At 44.7% G+C, this 15,936-nt stretch overlaps 1 protein-coding gene across 1 annotated transcript; it reads left to right on the top strand.

The window, feature by feature from the left end:
• Window positions 1–55: 55 nt before the first annotated feature.
• Window positions 56–9,946, top strand: ATPAF1 (ATP synthase mitochondrial F1 complex assembly factor 1). Its single transcript, XM_065656336.1, has 9 exons — window positions 56–257; window positions 606–714; window positions 1,266–1,316; window positions 2,045–2,107; window positions 3,521–3,571; window positions 5,374–5,421; window positions 7,442–7,537; window positions 8,102–8,209; window positions 9,183–9,946. Exons 1-9 carry the CDS (start codon window positions 73–75, stop codon window positions 9,375–9,377), a joined length of 906 nt encoding a protein of 301 aa, XP_065512408.1. The 5' UTR covers window positions 56–72; the 3' UTR covers window positions 9,378–9,946.
• The last annotated feature ends 5,990 nt before the right edge of the window (window positions 9,947–15,936 follow it).

The raw sequence follows: 15,936 nt of genomic DNA, 5'->3' as shown, positions 1-15,936 counted from the left end.
TCATCCCGCGGGGGGCGGAGCGTTGGGCGGAGCGTTGCGGCGGGAGGAGCGGGCCGGGCCGGGCCGGGCGCCATGGCGGGCCCGGCGCTGCAGGCCTGGGGGCTGGGGGCGGCCCTGCGGAGCCGGGCCGCGCTGCGCCCGCTGGGGCTGCTGGCCCCGCCGTGCCGGGGGCTGGCGGGGCCGGGGCCGGGACAGGAGGCGCTGGAGGAAAACCCCTTCTACGGGAAGTACCGGCACAAGATCCAGGAGCTGCGGAGGTGCGGGGGGAGCACGGCCTGAGGGGAATGGCGGGCGCTGGGGTGGGGGGACGGGGTGTGGGGAGCTGGGTTTTTGGGGGAGAAGGGAGGTAATTTTTAGCTCTGTGCCCTTTTGAGAAAACAAGTTATTTTAGGCCAAATGCTGCCTTGAAATTGACTTACGTTGTTGCCACCAAGTCATTGAGAGCCCTTGCCCAACATGAATACTTTGATAAGACATTGTGTTACTAGCAATAAGTTAACACTTTAAGTTAACAACGTGGATCACTACCACAAAGAAACATTTTTTTAAAAGGCAGAATCTTATTAATCTCCTGATACTGCTAAGAGTTCCTTTTCCTGATTCAGATCCAGTCCAGATGTGTTTGAATCCCGTATGGAAAAAAGGAACGAAGTGAAAAAGCAGCCTGTGGGATATTCCAAGCAAGGAGAATTTATCAAATGTATGGAGGAAAAGGTAAGGCAGTTTTTCTTTGTTATTAACATATGTTAAAGCTATAATGTCATTTACATTGGATCAGCATAATGCTACAAACATATAGCGTTCCCGTTAGCAAGAAGCCCCGGAGTTTCACTCTCCAGTGGCTAAAAATATTGTTCCGTGCTCTAGTGTACTATTTTGCTATTATTTAGGTTGTAAATTCTGCACCCGAGGCCTTAGTTAAATGTTTAATTAGTTCCAGATTAGTTTGGCCAGACGGAGTGATATGATCTTGTATTTATCATTTTGTAGTGAATGACAGCTATTCAATAATATTGGATGCAAAATGTATAATAGCATGCTTCAATCCTTTCTGGTCTTGAAAGTCATAATTTACATTAAGTTACTTATCTTTGTATTCTCATAATCAATATTTTAATAAAATGCACTGCAGTAATGTCTTACGTGTCTTAAATTTGAGTTCATATTCAGATCTTGTCAGCAGGCACGCTGTGCATGGCAGGGAAGGCAAATAAATGTTATGAAAGCATCAGCTATAAAAACTAAAGAAGGATGTTTTCTTCTAGGCCGAAGGCTTGGGCACAAAGACATCAAAGGGAGGTTTCACAAAAGATAAGGTAAGGGAAGTGAACCTGAGTGTTAGGAGAGGACTTGCAGGCAAATTGAGGACGTAGATTAACTCGCATTGCTACCATCAGTGCTTCAGCCAAGAGCTTCTTGAGATAAAACTAATGTTCCTTATTCTGCACTTGAGTGTAAGATACTCATTTACAATTGGGATCATGTTCAAGTCTTAAAACTCTCAATAGTCTGTTTTTCTTACTATCTGGTCCTTTCTTGACATCCTGGAAGTTCCTACTAGCGAGGGGATCTGTACTAAATGCTGACAGTAATAAATTGAAAGGGCTAAGCTGCCTTTACAGCATGTAAATAGACTTCCAAAGATCAGCCAGCAGAGGGACAAGAGAATAGTTTTATTCTCTTTAACATTCATGTATTTTGGCAAACGTGCTGTGTAAATCTGCTAACAGAGCATGTCTGAGATGGCTGAAGGGCTGCAGCTCCTCTTGCAGCTTCAGCAGAGATCTGCACAACTGGAGCAAAGTATATTCTGTGTCCTGACAGAATCTCTTTGTTCTGCCTCTGTGTGTGAATCCACTTCTCAGTGTGTTACTGCTTATGATTTACTAGTTTCTTTGGCAATTAGAGGACTAAGTTACATTGTAAATTGAATTAAGTTCATCCAGCGTGATTTTGTTCTCTGTAACTGTATTAATTCATTCTGGATTCTCTTGAATCAGAGAACTGTCATCATGCCAAATTCCTTATGCTCTCTCTCTTGCAGACACTTGATTCTATTCTTAATGTTGAGATGGTGAAAGAAAAATCAGCAGAGGAGATAAAACAGGTGATGGATTTAAATGAAATAAAGTTTACTGTTAAGCATAGATGTGGAGCAATCTACATGTGAGGATGGAAATTTTACTTAGACTGAAAAATAAACATGGCTATGTATGTATATTTATACAAGGCACATTCACATGCATGTCAATAGTAGAAGATAAACTTTTCTCTGTATATATAAGTCCACCTAGGGTGTACCCAATTGATAAATAATACAGCTGGGCTTGGTCACTCAGAACGTGTCTGTACTCTGATTTTTGTTGTTGCCATTTAATGTGTAGCAGCTGAATTGGCATCAGCAAGCTCCTGTCAGATTTGAAGCCAGGTAAAGGGAAATCCTGGCAGTAGTTTATGCAGATTATGGTACCTCTGTTCTGTGGGCATGAAAACAAAGGTTTTACCACCTTCTATCTTCCCTTGCATTAGCTATCTGTCAGGGGTCTCTGTACCCATACAAAAGATGGTTTGGGTAAGGAGGAGGTGGATGGGTCCACTTGTTTGAAGAACAGTGTGAATCAAGTTATTCTCCCTAATATCTGCTTGGCTTTGTACTGTATTCCCTTTTCTGTAGTTACAAGTCACATCCATTCCACATTTCTCATGTAGCTTGAGTTGGATCTAGTATTTTTTTTTCCTAATCAGACTGTATGCCAAGAAACTTTACGTAGGCATGATCAGTTAAGGGGGGCAACACAAATGAAGGAGCTGTCCCACATGACTTAGCAGAAACCTACTTGCTTTCCTGATAGCTTGAGAATGTTATAGAAGTGGTTATGTGCTCTGCAGGGGATGGTGTGCAACCAGTTACAGCAGCGACTGGATTTGATAACTTGTGAATTTCCTTAGAGTTCCTCCATTTCATTGATTAAACATTTTACTGACAATTCTCATAAGTTTTGTAAGACTGGAGAAGAGCAACTGAAAGAGTCCTGGACTCTGGGCTTCTACCTGTACTTGTCCATTTCTGAAGGACTTTGTTTGAGCTTTTATATAGGTATTGCTGTGGAGAAGGAAAAGGGTGTGAACACAGAGGAGCATTATGCAAAGTCTTGTCTTCTGTTGAGAATGTTTTATGTTTCTTTACTAAAACAAATAAACCCAACAACAAAATAAGTCAAGCCCTCTAGAAATCATTAGTGCGATTGTTGGGAAAAATATAAGCAGCACTTCCCATGGCAGGTAAATCTTGAGTCACCTCTGAGCCCAGTGCTTCTATCTGTTATCTAGTTGAAACCTGTTGTTTGGTACAAGTACTCTGGAACCTTAGAAGTGTATTGTATTAGTAGGGCTTTATTGAAAAATGACTTCTCAAAGTGCTTACAAAGGTTAGTTGAAAAATGGAATTATTTTTAAAGCATTTAGTATCACTGCTAGGTGTTTGATTTTAACTGTAGCTCATCTCCTTTGTTTCCTACAGATTTGGAATCAGTATTTTTCTGCGAAAGACACGGTTTATGCGGTTATTCCTGTAAGTAGTTCCCATATAGTTATGCTCTTGAAAGGCCAGTGTGCAAAGCTTTCCTTTCTAGTTGATATTCTGTTGATTTTTAAAAGCAATCATTAAGAAAAACAAGGTTTCAAGAACAAACTTTTTTTTCAAGATTAAGTGATCTTATTGCCCTGGATAAAGGCTTTTGTTTCCAAAAACGTGTATCCCTTTTTTCTCACGGCAGTCTCAATAAAACTAGTATTTTTTTTTTCCTGGCTTGAATTTCCAGGCATTTTTTATTATGAGCATCCAATACTCTTTGCAGGACCCTAGTATCAATTAAGGTAGCATTCATGTTTTCACATCATTTTTTCATAGAGTTGCTCATTTCTTTCTATTCTTCCCTGCAGCACCGACTGCTAATTCAAATTTAATATGGCAGTGTTAGAGCACTTGGCTAATAACTTGCACATGGCTAATCATTTATGATTTTCATGCATTTAAAATTATTGGCAGCAGTGTCTTTCATAGAGATCGCATGGTGCTTCCTGTGATAAGATCGTATTTCTTACTTCTGATAACTTTACCAGATGTTAATTGTTGTTAATCTGCATTAGACTGAAGGAGATCTTTTTAGCTTTTGGGATTTCTTTTTATTCTTTGCTTCAGAGTATCCATGTGATCGTGATCTGTTAAATCTCTCTTTTCACAGCTGGACACAAACTGTGTGTTCCTTGAGTTCTTGGAACCTTGTTTAGATCTTGGGTTCTGATTGGCAGTTGCACTTGGTGCTTTGAGATAGAGCTGAGGTTGGTGGGAGGTTGTATTCTAAATGTATGAAGTTCTCTATGCTCTGAACGTGGCCATGTGGGATTTTAACTCAAGCAGCTTCGTGTTTTGGTTTTCCCAACGTGTGGATGTTGTGAAAATAGTTTGAATTGCACATTTACTGTAGTCAAGGGCCAAGGCCAGGGTCTTCAGTTAAAGACGGTGTCGATCTTTCATTGGTGGGGCTGGCATTGTTCTTTGGTGTGCTGTTTTAGAGGAGCTTTGGAAGCTTTTAAGGCTTTAATGCAAAACAGATCCTAGGCACACTAGGAAGTGGTTCCTGGTGTCATTGGTGGGGGAAAAAACCCTGTGTCTTTTGCCAGAAGCTCTTTTTTGGCTGAAAGAAAGGCCTTGTGTAATTCTCGAGTGCTCAAAAGCACACGCGGCAGAATTGCGTGTTGATGAATGGCAAATTTTTCTTTCCTGAACACCGTAGAGGAGATACTAATATATGGTGCTGCGAAGACAAGAGCAGGCAAAAGATTTGGGAGAATGCAGAGGACGTGAATGAGATGGCCAGGTTTCATCAGGGATGACCCAATACGTTTGTGGTTTTAATATAAACCTGAGCAATAAGTATGTTATTTGAGTAACTATCTGGGCTGAATTTTAATATGGAAGAACAGATGACTATGATGTAAAATCTAAAATTTGGAGCCAAGGATATGTCATCTTGCTCAACTGTTGACACCACATGGTGCAATGGAGCTATTACTGAAAGAGGACGTAATGTAAACCTCAGGTGTGAACCCGTCACCTGCAGGAAGTAAAGTTTTGGATCCAAGGAGTTTGCTGCTGTGTCTTAGAGATGACATTGTTCAAATGAGGTACCAATGACATTTAGGTAACTAAGAACTAAATACAATTTTCCATGCACTCATCATCATCTGTTCCTGCAGTGACACCTCCTGTAGACGGAAGCTGTACCCTGTAAAGGTTAATGAGATGATTCTGAATGACTGTGTATCCAGGTTTGTTATGAAAATTGAATTTCTCTTTCTCCTTCCCCAAAGGCAGAGAAGTTTGATTTAATATGGAAGAGAGCCCAGAAATGTCCCTCGGTATGTATGGCAGAGACTCACAATGCATGCATGTGTAGCTATAATGCATTTCTCCTCTCTAAAGCCTAATTCATAAACTTTTGACCTTCCTGTATTCAGACTCATGGTATTGGCTTGAGTAGTAAAATTCAGGTGTTCAAATCTTTGTTTTAGTGTTCAGTTAAAAGCAACGGCTACTCATATATATTAAACGCTTTGATCTAGGCATCAGATTATATCTAGATATAAGAGACGTAGGGTTCAGAAACGAGAGCCCGGATTCTCCCAGGGAATGGATTTAGTTACACACCTCTTTTTTTCCAATCATTGATGTCTTGTGGTTAAATCTCTTCTGTGCAGTGTTGTGACGAGCCAAGCCTTGCAGGCCAGCTTCATTGATGTTCCTGCTAAGCTTTCCTTTTTGCTTACAGCATCTTTGCTTTAACCTGTTGTTAGCTATAGCTACCTGTCACTATGGCAATATGTTGCATGTACAGGGAGAAATTGAATTCTTTGGTCTTTTGGTTAGTGTGAGTTGCTCCTCTTTATGTTCGTCTACTGGCAGGGAAGGATCGAAAAGGGAAAAAGGCAAAAAAACAATGTTACGCTTCTGTCCACAGAACAAGGGGAACCTTGTCATCTATTGGCCTGGTTTTCCTGATCGTATGTGTGCACGGCTGTGCTTGCTTCTCCTCGCTGCTGATTTGTGATAGGTAAATGTTGGTGAGCTAATTGAGCTGTTTGTATGGGAGCTGTATTGGGCAGGCACTATGTTGTATAAATAATGCACCACTGTCTCTAGGAGAGTGTGAATTGTGAAAAAAAGACTGTATGGCATGCACTGCAAATCTGAGTAGTGTAAGTGCTGCTGCAGAGTGTTGGAATTGCACAGCTGTGATGAGAAGGAATAGGGGAACTGGATGTAGTCAAACCCTTTATTACAGATACAGAGAAAATACTCTGTGGGTTGTGTCTTAGGTGGATGCCAGCACAGCAAAGCATAAAATACTGAGAATGGGTAATACGGTTATTTCAGAGAAGAGTGGGTTCCCAAGATTTGGGTTCACTGTTTCTCACCTGGTTTGGTAGGTGTCTTGTAAGCTTCAATGAGAAGATTCCTGTGTGAATGAGCAGATTGTTGCTTTGAAGAAGTTAAACTGCAAAAGAACAGAACAGCTAACAAGAGAATGGGAATCTTTCTGCAGTTTTGTATCATATGCTGCTGGCTTAGTATTGCTTTCTGTTGAAAGTAGTGTGTTTTTACAGTAATCTGTGTGCTGAATCATGGACTTTGTGCAAATTTCACTGTCCTGAGACAGAAATGAAATGCTTCACTCCTTCATGGAAACAAAGTAACTAGACTTTGCTGCTTTTGTAGATCCGAATGGGAGACTTTACTGAACTGATGGATGGGTTCTGTGTATTTCAGTTGCCAAGACCAAGGTCAAATATACTTGGCTTTCTGAGCTGCTTGGAGCTTGAAAAGTTATTTATAGCTTTAAGTGCATTTCTGTACAGTGCATTGGCATCCAGTCAGGTATCCCACTTGTTTTTCTGCTCCCCTGTTGTCCTTTCCCTTGGTATAGTAAAATGAGCAAGTCTGTCACCTATGGAGCCAAACAGACTGTACATCTCTAGAGAGAAAATGCTTGCTGCCTGCTCTGGAACAGTTGCTGAAATTACAGGGTTAAAAACTCTGAATGCTTCCTATCTTATATTTGACCACTCTGCTTTTAATTTTCTAGAAGTGAACTAAAAGGTCAGAGTCTAAATGTTCTCCACTGTCCTTTCGTCTGTCTCTCATAATACTGATAAAAAAATGTGCCAACATATTTGCTTATGGAATAATACTGATAAAGTAATGCTGGTTTATTGTCTGTTTTGAAGTCTGGTTCGTGCTGTCCTATCACTCTTGGTGGGGCAAGGAAACTCCTTTTTCTCTTGCTCTTTTCTCACTAAACAGTTTATGCTGCAGGCCAGTATGACACAGGCATAATTTTGTTTTATGAAAGGAAGAATTACTTTTATCACTTCTCTTCAGTTTCTATATGCTTTGCCAAGAAAAGAAGGCTACGAGTTCTTTGTGGGGCAGTGGTCAGGAACAGAATTACATTTCACTTCGCTAATAAACATTCAGGTGAGTGGTTGAAATAAGTAAAAAAAAAATGGTTTAGGATCCAGAAATATATCAGTATATTGCAATATATAATATTTGCTAAATAGTTTAAAGAACGGGTTGTCCAGCTTAATTTGAAAAGAATTATCAGGGAAAAACTGCCATTAATTATGGGTAAATTAGTAGATTAATTATGGGTAAATCAGTGAATTGATGGGTATTAACTGTTTCTCTAAAGGAGAATGACATAGAAGTCAAATAGTCTCAAAATAGAAGCAAGACACAAACTTTTTAGAATTGTTTGTGCAAGCTACTTGAAATACCAGTAGATGCTTTAATATGAAATGTCTTTCTGGGAACTGTGGGGTCTTTTAAATGCAAAATGGTCTTTAGTCAAGAAAAAACCCAACCTAACTCTACAAATCCCTTGTTTTCTGTAAGTACCAGGAATAATAAACTTTAAATTAGAACTGACCCTTAAGCCCTGAAAAATGACCCCCTCCATAGCAGTTAATACTCAAAGTTTTGTAATCAAGCCTCCGAAGCTGAAGTTCTTTGTAGGACAGGTTTCTTTATCTCTTTCAGAGTAAAGGTGAAAGTGCTCCCAGCCAGTTGGTCTTGTACCATTATCCAGAGCTGCAGAAGGAAAAAGGGATAGTACTAATGACAGCAGAAATGGACTCCAAGTTCTTGGTAAGAGCTTCCTTCATTTTATGCTGCAACTCCTCCTATAGTTTTGAATTAAAACCAACTTAGAGGGAAGTCTTAAAAAGACCTTTTCCCAAAGAATGGTCTTAGTAGATTTCTTTAACCTAATCTACTTAATACTAGGGAATGCTAGAAGGAAATTATCTGTCTTTGTCTATCTGGTGATTTCAGTTCACATCATGTTTTTTTGGTTTGTTTGTATTTTTTGTTATTGTTGGGTTTTTTTCCTTACTTTGGGTATTCTGGCTTATTGTTGTAAAAAATAATATATATATGTATATAGAAATGCTTCTGGTTTTCTTATTAATGGAAGCAAATTTAAATGAAAACTGTTGCTACCTGGCAACAGTGTTGTGAGGCTTAATAGTCCTTGTCAAATCAGGAGACCTTCTGAGTGCCGCGTTAGGTTCCTGTGTGCCTTTGCTCTTTTCCCGGCGTGTGGGTGTTTGTTATTTTCATATCTGTAATAGTACAGTGCCGGGACTAATAGCACTAGGAATTATACTGGTGGAACAAGAGAACTAAAGCATCCCACCTCTAACTGACCTACTTACACCAGTTCTGAAACGATGTCCAGAGGATTTGTTGGTAATACATTTGCCATGTTGTTTCTCAGAGTAAACAATCAATTTTTGCGAATAGGTCAACTGTAAGAAGGGAAAGATGAGACTCTGGTGCATCTCCAGTTGCCTTAGAGTGGGCAGAGACCACGTGAGGTGTGTTTGACCTCCGAGGTGTGTGCTCAGTGGGAGAGCAGTTTAAAGACACAGTGCTAAAGTAGGTCAGGAACAAGAGGGATGTGGTTTGTTAAGAGAATTGCTAAACTAAGGTGACTCCGAGTTGAGTCATTTGATGAGCAGGACTGCAGCCTTTCAGCTACTGAAGAGTTGTTTTCAACGGGATATTCAAAAAAACCCCCAAAACCCAATGGTAACACATTCTTTGTTTTAACTCGCAGGTGGTCCACGAAGCACAGTGCTTGGCGAATCAGGTGCAGCTTTTCTATGCAACGGATCGTTCCCAGACCTACGAGTTAGTGGAGACCTTCAACCACAGATCTAGTGAATTTAAATACATGTCAGTTATTGCAGAGCTTGAACAAAGCGGACTTGGAAGAGAACTGAGACCTGGTCAGGTTTCTGACAAGTCGTAGAGCCTGACGTGCGGGTGAAGCGAGCCAGCAGCAGGCAGGGGCGTTCCTACTGTCTGTTTTGGTTTGGCTGCAGAAAGGATCTGGAGACATCCTGGGAGTGTGATAGACAAGCCTGTCTGGCACTGATGCAAGATGAGGACTTGGGTCCTATGAACAACAATAACTAATTGCCAGAACGGAGCCCGGTACTTCAGTGAAACTTCATCAGAACAAGCCATTTTCCCATCCTGTAAATTGCTGCTGCATGCTGTATTTTTGAAATCTGAAATGAAGTGACAGAAGGGGAGCTATGTAATGGACTGCATTGTCATCGGGAGACAGATAACAATCAACGTTTCTTCTTCAGTAAATGCGTTTTAAATGCTCTCTGCCATTATAATTGCATGGTCCAATGCTTTTTAGTCCGTGTGGAATTTATACAGGCTTGTCCATCAAGAAAAGATAATAGCACCGATGTTCTAAAACAGACTCCTCTTTGTTACTTAGTGTGTGAGGTTCCTTACACAGATGTATACTGTGGCCTGTGTTTGTTTTCAGGATTAAAAAAGTGACTGGATTTGTCCTGGGAATTTTGTGCTGCTTAACTGATATATTAATTTTATCCTGTTGCTGTCTTTCTGCCTTAAAAACATTTTTCTTGAGGAGTAGGATATTATAAACATGGTTTTATTTTTGTATAGTTTTGAGTAGAGAAATTATTGCATGCTTTATAGAATTAATTTTTCTCAGACTGGCAGCTAGTCAAGTAACTCTACAAATGGTATTTGGAGGGACAAGAAATAGGTAAGTGGCAATGCATGAAAAAATGCATTAGTGTGAGTATGCACAGTGTGGTTGGGTTTGGAAGGGATGTCTGGAGATCATCTAGTCCATGCACAGCAGCTTTAACACGGCAGCGTTGGTAAGAATCTGTTTTTTAAGGACTACAGCTGGTTTTGTTTTTTAAACCTGCCTTCAACAAAAGAATCCCAAAGCATTTGTGCTTTGAGCTTCTCTTGTTTCCACTCTCAGCAGAGGCACCTCCTGCAGCAGCGCTGAGTGATGTGCAGCCTGTGCGTGGGTTATCAGCGCATCGCTGCTGCACTCGTGGACAAGTGAACAGAGGATAGCTGGGACCTTCCCAGGAGGAAGGCTGAAATATTTCCCATATACGTTGAGTGTGAACTGTCCATTCAGAGAATTATAAGATGTTTCTAGAAGAGGCATTTCTTTTCCTGGGGCTCTGCTGCAAGAAGATGATCTTGCTCCCTGGTAATGTCTTTTGTTTCTGATTACATTGGGTCTGTAAGTGTGTGCAAAGCAGAGGAATAACCAGAGGAGATGTGGATAGGGCTGGTAGAATCTGAACAGCAAATCACCTTTATTAAAAAACCTTTCAACTTCTGTTTTATACCATTTGTGCTCCATTTATCATTTTCCCTTAGCTGAAATAAGAGCAGTTTTGATTCATTATTCACTTCCTGCTTTGCAGAAGTCAAAGTTGCTGTATTCATTTTTAATATAGCCATAATACAACATCTCTGGAAGAATAATGGGCAACAGGAGTGAAATTCAAGGCTTCCAAATCTATACCTGAGCCTCTTTCTGAGCTTAAAAGACTAAGTTTCTAGTAAAGGCTGTGGCAATCCCTACCTGTAATTTTGAGGTTGGTTGTTTGTTTCAAACCATCATGTGATTAATCACAGGCTAAGAACTTCTCCAAGGGTTTGAGATGGAAATGGCAAAATCAAGAAGAGGAAACATTTCTTGTGAAGCATTCTCTGATACACCAAAATGCTGTTGTGAGTGGGGAAGCTTCAGCCAGGTGTCTCCTACTGTACTCCTCTATAATTTTTTCTATTTCTACAGATTACAACAGCAGATGGCCTGGTAGTGTGGGACACCACACCATTGAGCCAGAGCACCTTGGTCACAGAGTCGTTTCAATACTGGGTGTCCAGGCTGTAGGATGCAGCTTTAATGCAGTGAGAATAAGCTCCCTAATTTGTAAATGGCAAAGGAAAAATTCTTATCCCTTTTGGAAACGTGCTAATGTGTGTGCTCACGCTATGATTAGGACTTGAGCAGCACAGTCAGATCTGTGCTGACTGCTGCTGTGGTGCAGATGAGGCTGAGACTGGGACAAAACCCATAATAACAAAGTTCAAGAAAAACTCTAGGCCTGATTGTTGGTCCCGCTAAATGCTGGCTGTAAAGGGGAGTAACTCAGCTGAAGAATTGGCCCCGCAAACCATCCTTGCTTCAGAAATAGGCCAGCTGTGTGACTTTGCTGATGCCCGGGATGCTTTTGTGCATCGGCTGCCTGGTGTAGCCTCGGCATCTTTGTAAGGCATTCAATGCACTTAGGATCCGCGTTGAGCCTAAGAGCTGGTGACAATAACGCTGTTAGTCTTGGTGTGGGGAGAGGAGGTGACTGTGAGACTTACAGCCGCTAGAGGGAAGGTTTGTCTGTTCTGAGCTACCAGCACATGCAGCTTGCCTGAGCCTGTCTGCTCAGCTTTGTGAGCCTGGGGTGAGTTTTGTGCTTAAAAACATCCATCTAGATGCCCAGGCTGCTCCTATGTGGTTAATATTGCAGTGAGCTGCACTGGTTTAGACCAACAGTTCCCCTAACCTGGTGTCCTAGATCCTAGATGAGCTGCCTTGGGAAGGCTAAACATCCCGCAATAGTTTTCCAGGTCACTTTGCTGATTTCCAGCCATTTATGGGCCAGGGTCTTCCTGAGCTGGAGGCATTGCTGTGTCTTTAGTAGCTCTCAAGTGGGCATGTTCATGGAGGAGAAGCCCAAGGCTCTCCATGACCCCATGTAGGCTTCAGCCCCTCCAGCATCCTGCAGCAAGGACTTCACGGGTGAACCAGGAGCCACCTCCTTCCCTCTGTCCTGCCCGTGGCTGGGGAGAGCCCACGGCCAGGGATGTGGCATCAGTTCCTGCTAGGAGTGGTGGAGCAAGTTTTGCAGTCAGAGGCTCTTCATTATCAGCGTCTCCAACCCCGTGCTTGCCCGCCCACCCGCCCCTGTCGCCCCGGGGAGACGTACCCCCACATCAGCAGGAAACCCAGAGCCCATCCTGCTCCCGGGGGAGACACCCTGGCTTGTGAAAGGCGGCTGTCACAGCAATCAAAGAAGTGCAGATTGAAGGATGATGTTCTTATCCTCACTTAAAATGCTGACTCCAGTGCTTTATATTTTTTTGCCCTTGTGCCTTAGAAAACAGCAAGACGCCAGTGCCCTCTGATCCACAGCTGAGGAAGTTCCCACTCCCTGTCCCTGAGCTTGCGCAGAGCTCGGTGAAGTGGCTACGGGGAGCTGGCTGGTCCTGGCACTGCATGGCCGGGGCAAACTTTGCTGGGCATGTCCTTTGCCTCTCTGGGAATAACCGGAGCAAACCCACTGCTCCCTTTTGCTGTGTCCTGTGGTCTGCACGGGCACACAGAGCCTTTGAACCCTGCCCGGGAACAAGCATCTCCCTGGCTGCTGGGGTGCAGTGCTGATGGGGTACACACTGTGCAGGGAGTTGTATCACAGAATCACAGAATGTTAGGGATTGGAAGGGACCTCAAAAGATCATCTAGTCCAATCCCCCAGGGATATGACCAGGGAGAGCCCTGCCTAGCATCACAGCTCATGGCACCCTCTTCCTATCCCTCCCAAGTGCATCTGTGTCCTGCTGAGCTGTGCGAAGCCACTTCGCTCTTGAGCCTCTCTCCATGAGCGCCTCTGAGGACTGATGGAGCCACCCAGCACTCTGGGCTTGTTTCCTTCCCCGCTTCCTTCCCCCTGGATAAATTCAGCTGTGCACCTGCCTGCAGGAGCAGGGCCAACCTCCCTCTTCCTTCCTCCGGGGCAGACAATGCCCTCTTCACAATAACACATCCCTCCTGCGCCAAACCTGCCCCTTCAACCTTTTCCTCTCTCCCAAGAGCTCCTGCCTTCCCTCCCCGCAGCTGGGACCCTGCGAGGCTCCAGGACCACAGGGTCTCTGCACTGCAGAATTTCCAAAACTCAAAGCCTTGTGTGAGGGGGTAACGCCCTGGCCAGGAGATGCTCCTCACCCTTGTGCACTTGCAGGGCTGCAGCTGATGCAGTTGCAGCCCTGGTGTTGTTTTCCTGACCCGTCTCCTTTGGCTCCAGACCACTGAGGGTGGGAGGACCCCATCTCGCCTCTAAGTATTTTGGCTTCATCTTGCTTGGATGTAAATCCTGGCTGTGAGTTCCCTCCAGGATCTTTGCTATACAGTCAAGCCCCCACAATTTTGGATTTTTTGCTGAGGTTTCAGTTGAAAGTTTCCTCCTGGCTTGGCATTAGCTGTCAGGAGTTACATCTGTTCTGCAGACCTCTGCCTCCCACTCACAAGGTCTGAGGTGGTTTTTTTGTTTCCTGCATCCCTCAGGGATGAGCGTGGACACTGGTGCTGGCTGTGTCCCTGAGGTGGGGGACAGCTGTTTTGCTGTCTGTGAACCTTGCAGTGACATCGTACAGCTTCTTCAATATTTGTGGATGGTCCTCCATGGATCGGTATGTCCAATTTATTTTTGTTAGTGGCCAGGAGGAGCCTGTGGTTCTCCTTGGGCCAGATCCTGGTTTTAGGGGTGTTACTTCAGCCTGAGACCATCTGCAATGATGGTGAGAGATTCACTCAGGAGTGGGGCCAGGCTGATGTGGAAAAGGCTTTGCCTCCATAAACCACCCTGTGGGCACTGGGGAGGAGGATGCACACACATAGCTGAGCTTTTGGGGTTATGGCTGTTCGGTGGAATTAGCTGATGATCGTGGCGGGAAGCGGCTGGACAGACAAATCCGTCAGCTTGTGCTTCACTCCTCCCCCAGGAGCTGAGCATGCAGGGTGCTTTGCCTGCAGGTTTTACCTTTTCTGCAGAAACATGCTACAGGTGTGAGGCATCTCAGCCGCCTCACATTGCAATGGGCACCAAGTACATGTGAATCCTGCGTGTCCTCGGTGCATCCTTCTCCCATCACCTGGCCCACGACCTGTCCTTCAGCCATGTCCCAAAAGGGGACAGTAGGAAAGCAAGGGGGCTGCTCAGGTGTACAAGACCCTGTCAGCCAACGTTCAGCGCTGCCAGAGCCCTGATTCCCTCTGGCTCTGTCCAAAAGCAATCTGCTAGTGGCTGCTGCCAGGTGCTGTGGTTCTCCAAGGTCTTATTTGCTCCTAATAAGATGCTGCTGACAGGTGCTGTGGTTCTCCAAGGTCTTATTTGCTCCTAATAAGATGCTGCTGCAGGTGACAAATACTTTGTATTGCATCTACACCAGCACAAGGAGAGCAGACACCTTGTATGGCCCAGGCTGAGCTCCCTCGTGGCCACCTGCTCCAGGATGCTGCTGGACAATTGAAGATGTTTCACGTCACTGGGCAGGTAACTTGATTTTTAAGGACTGTCTCTGAACATTGTGGCTCAAGGGCAAACCCTGGCATCACCTGGAGCTGAGAAGCCCCTTTACAGAGGAAGGAGTCTAGATCCTGCAGAGATCTGTCCTCCTGGATGCACAGTCTGCCTGTGGTCAGAAGGTAAACCCAGCAGAGGGGAAGCCAGGTGGGGTTCAAGGAGGCAAACCCTCATCCTAAACCCTCCTGCTTTGTGCAGACCTACCCAGCAGCCAGATCCTCCTGTTGTCTCAGCCTGCTGGCTTTGTGGTTTCCTTTCTCACACTCCTGCTGCTCTTTACCCACCACCCTGCCCCATCACCTGCAAACGCTTGGCTGAACCTGAGTTTAACACACAGTTAAGCAAAGCCTAGAAATGTTTCCCTCACTAGGACTGTTCCAGTGCCAAACGAGTTGCAGATGTTTCCAGCAACACTTGCATCTCATTTTGCTGCAGCTGTCCCCCTGGCGAAGGGGCGCGACCGTGAGCACCAGGTCTGTGCTGCTGCCTCCCACCTTGCCGCTACACCCCTAAGCATCACACGTGGGGTGCAGCACCAGTTTGACATCCCTACCCAGGGGATGCTGACCCCAACGCAGGGTTCCAGCCTGTGCCGAGCCATCCCACGCTGGCTGGCGGCTCCTCTCGGCGCTGAGCGTGCTGGCACAGGCTTCCTTTCACCGAGCGGTGTTTAAATACCGCAACGTGCTTCAGAACTCACCCCACCTACGAGAGGAACAGACAGTAAGTCTGCTCTGTGCAGTGGAAGTGGTTGGTTGGTTGGGGTGTTTTTTGTTGTTTTCTTTCCCCTCTCTCTATCTTTTCTGTTTTGGATGGTGTCCAGCTTGGCCTGGCACTGAAACCTCCGGCTGATTTTTGTGTGCATGCAGAGCGGGGAGGGGAGAGAAGCTGTGCAGAAGATGGGGCGGGGAAGATACTGCAGGATTTCATCTCCTTTCCCCCAGCACGCTGCTGTCCCGTGAAAGCCCGGAGCCAGCCAGCAGCGTGGGACTCCGTGCCAAAAAGGAGCTCAGCATCCAGGAATGGTGCGTGGGTGCCCACCCGTGGCTGCGGGCGCCCGCCGTGGGGACTGGCAGAACGGCTTCCCGGCGGCTTTTCCCGGGACAGCCGGGGCTGCCGGCGGGGTCAGGATGTGACATCACCGGCCGG

This window comes from Caloenas nicobarica, chromosome Z (assembly GCF_036013445.1).
Source record: "Caloenas nicobarica isolate bCalNic1 chromosome Z, bCalNic1.hap1, whole genome shotgun sequence".
NCBI classification, from domain to species: Eukaryota; Metazoa; Chordata; class Aves; order Columbiformes; family Columbidae; genus Caloenas; species Caloenas nicobarica.
The sequence above is the reverse complement of the archived record's forward strand: the minus strand, read 5'-3'. Positions and strand labels throughout refer to the sequence as shown.

Bases quoted from the DNA above. Each gene is read 5' to 3' on its own strand.
- ATPAF1 (XM_065656336.1), top strand. From the start codon at position 73: ATGGCGGGCCCGGCGCTGCAGGCCTGGGGGCTGGGGGCGGCCCTGCGG. The intron at 258-605 runs GTGCGGGGGGAG...TTCCTGATTCAG, and splicing joins AAGATCCAGGAGCTGCGGAG to ATCCAGTCCAGATGTGTTTG. The intron at 1,317-2,044 runs GTAAGGGAAGTG...TCTCTCTTGCAG, and splicing joins GAGGTTTCACAAAAGATAAG to ACACTTGATTCTATTCTTAA.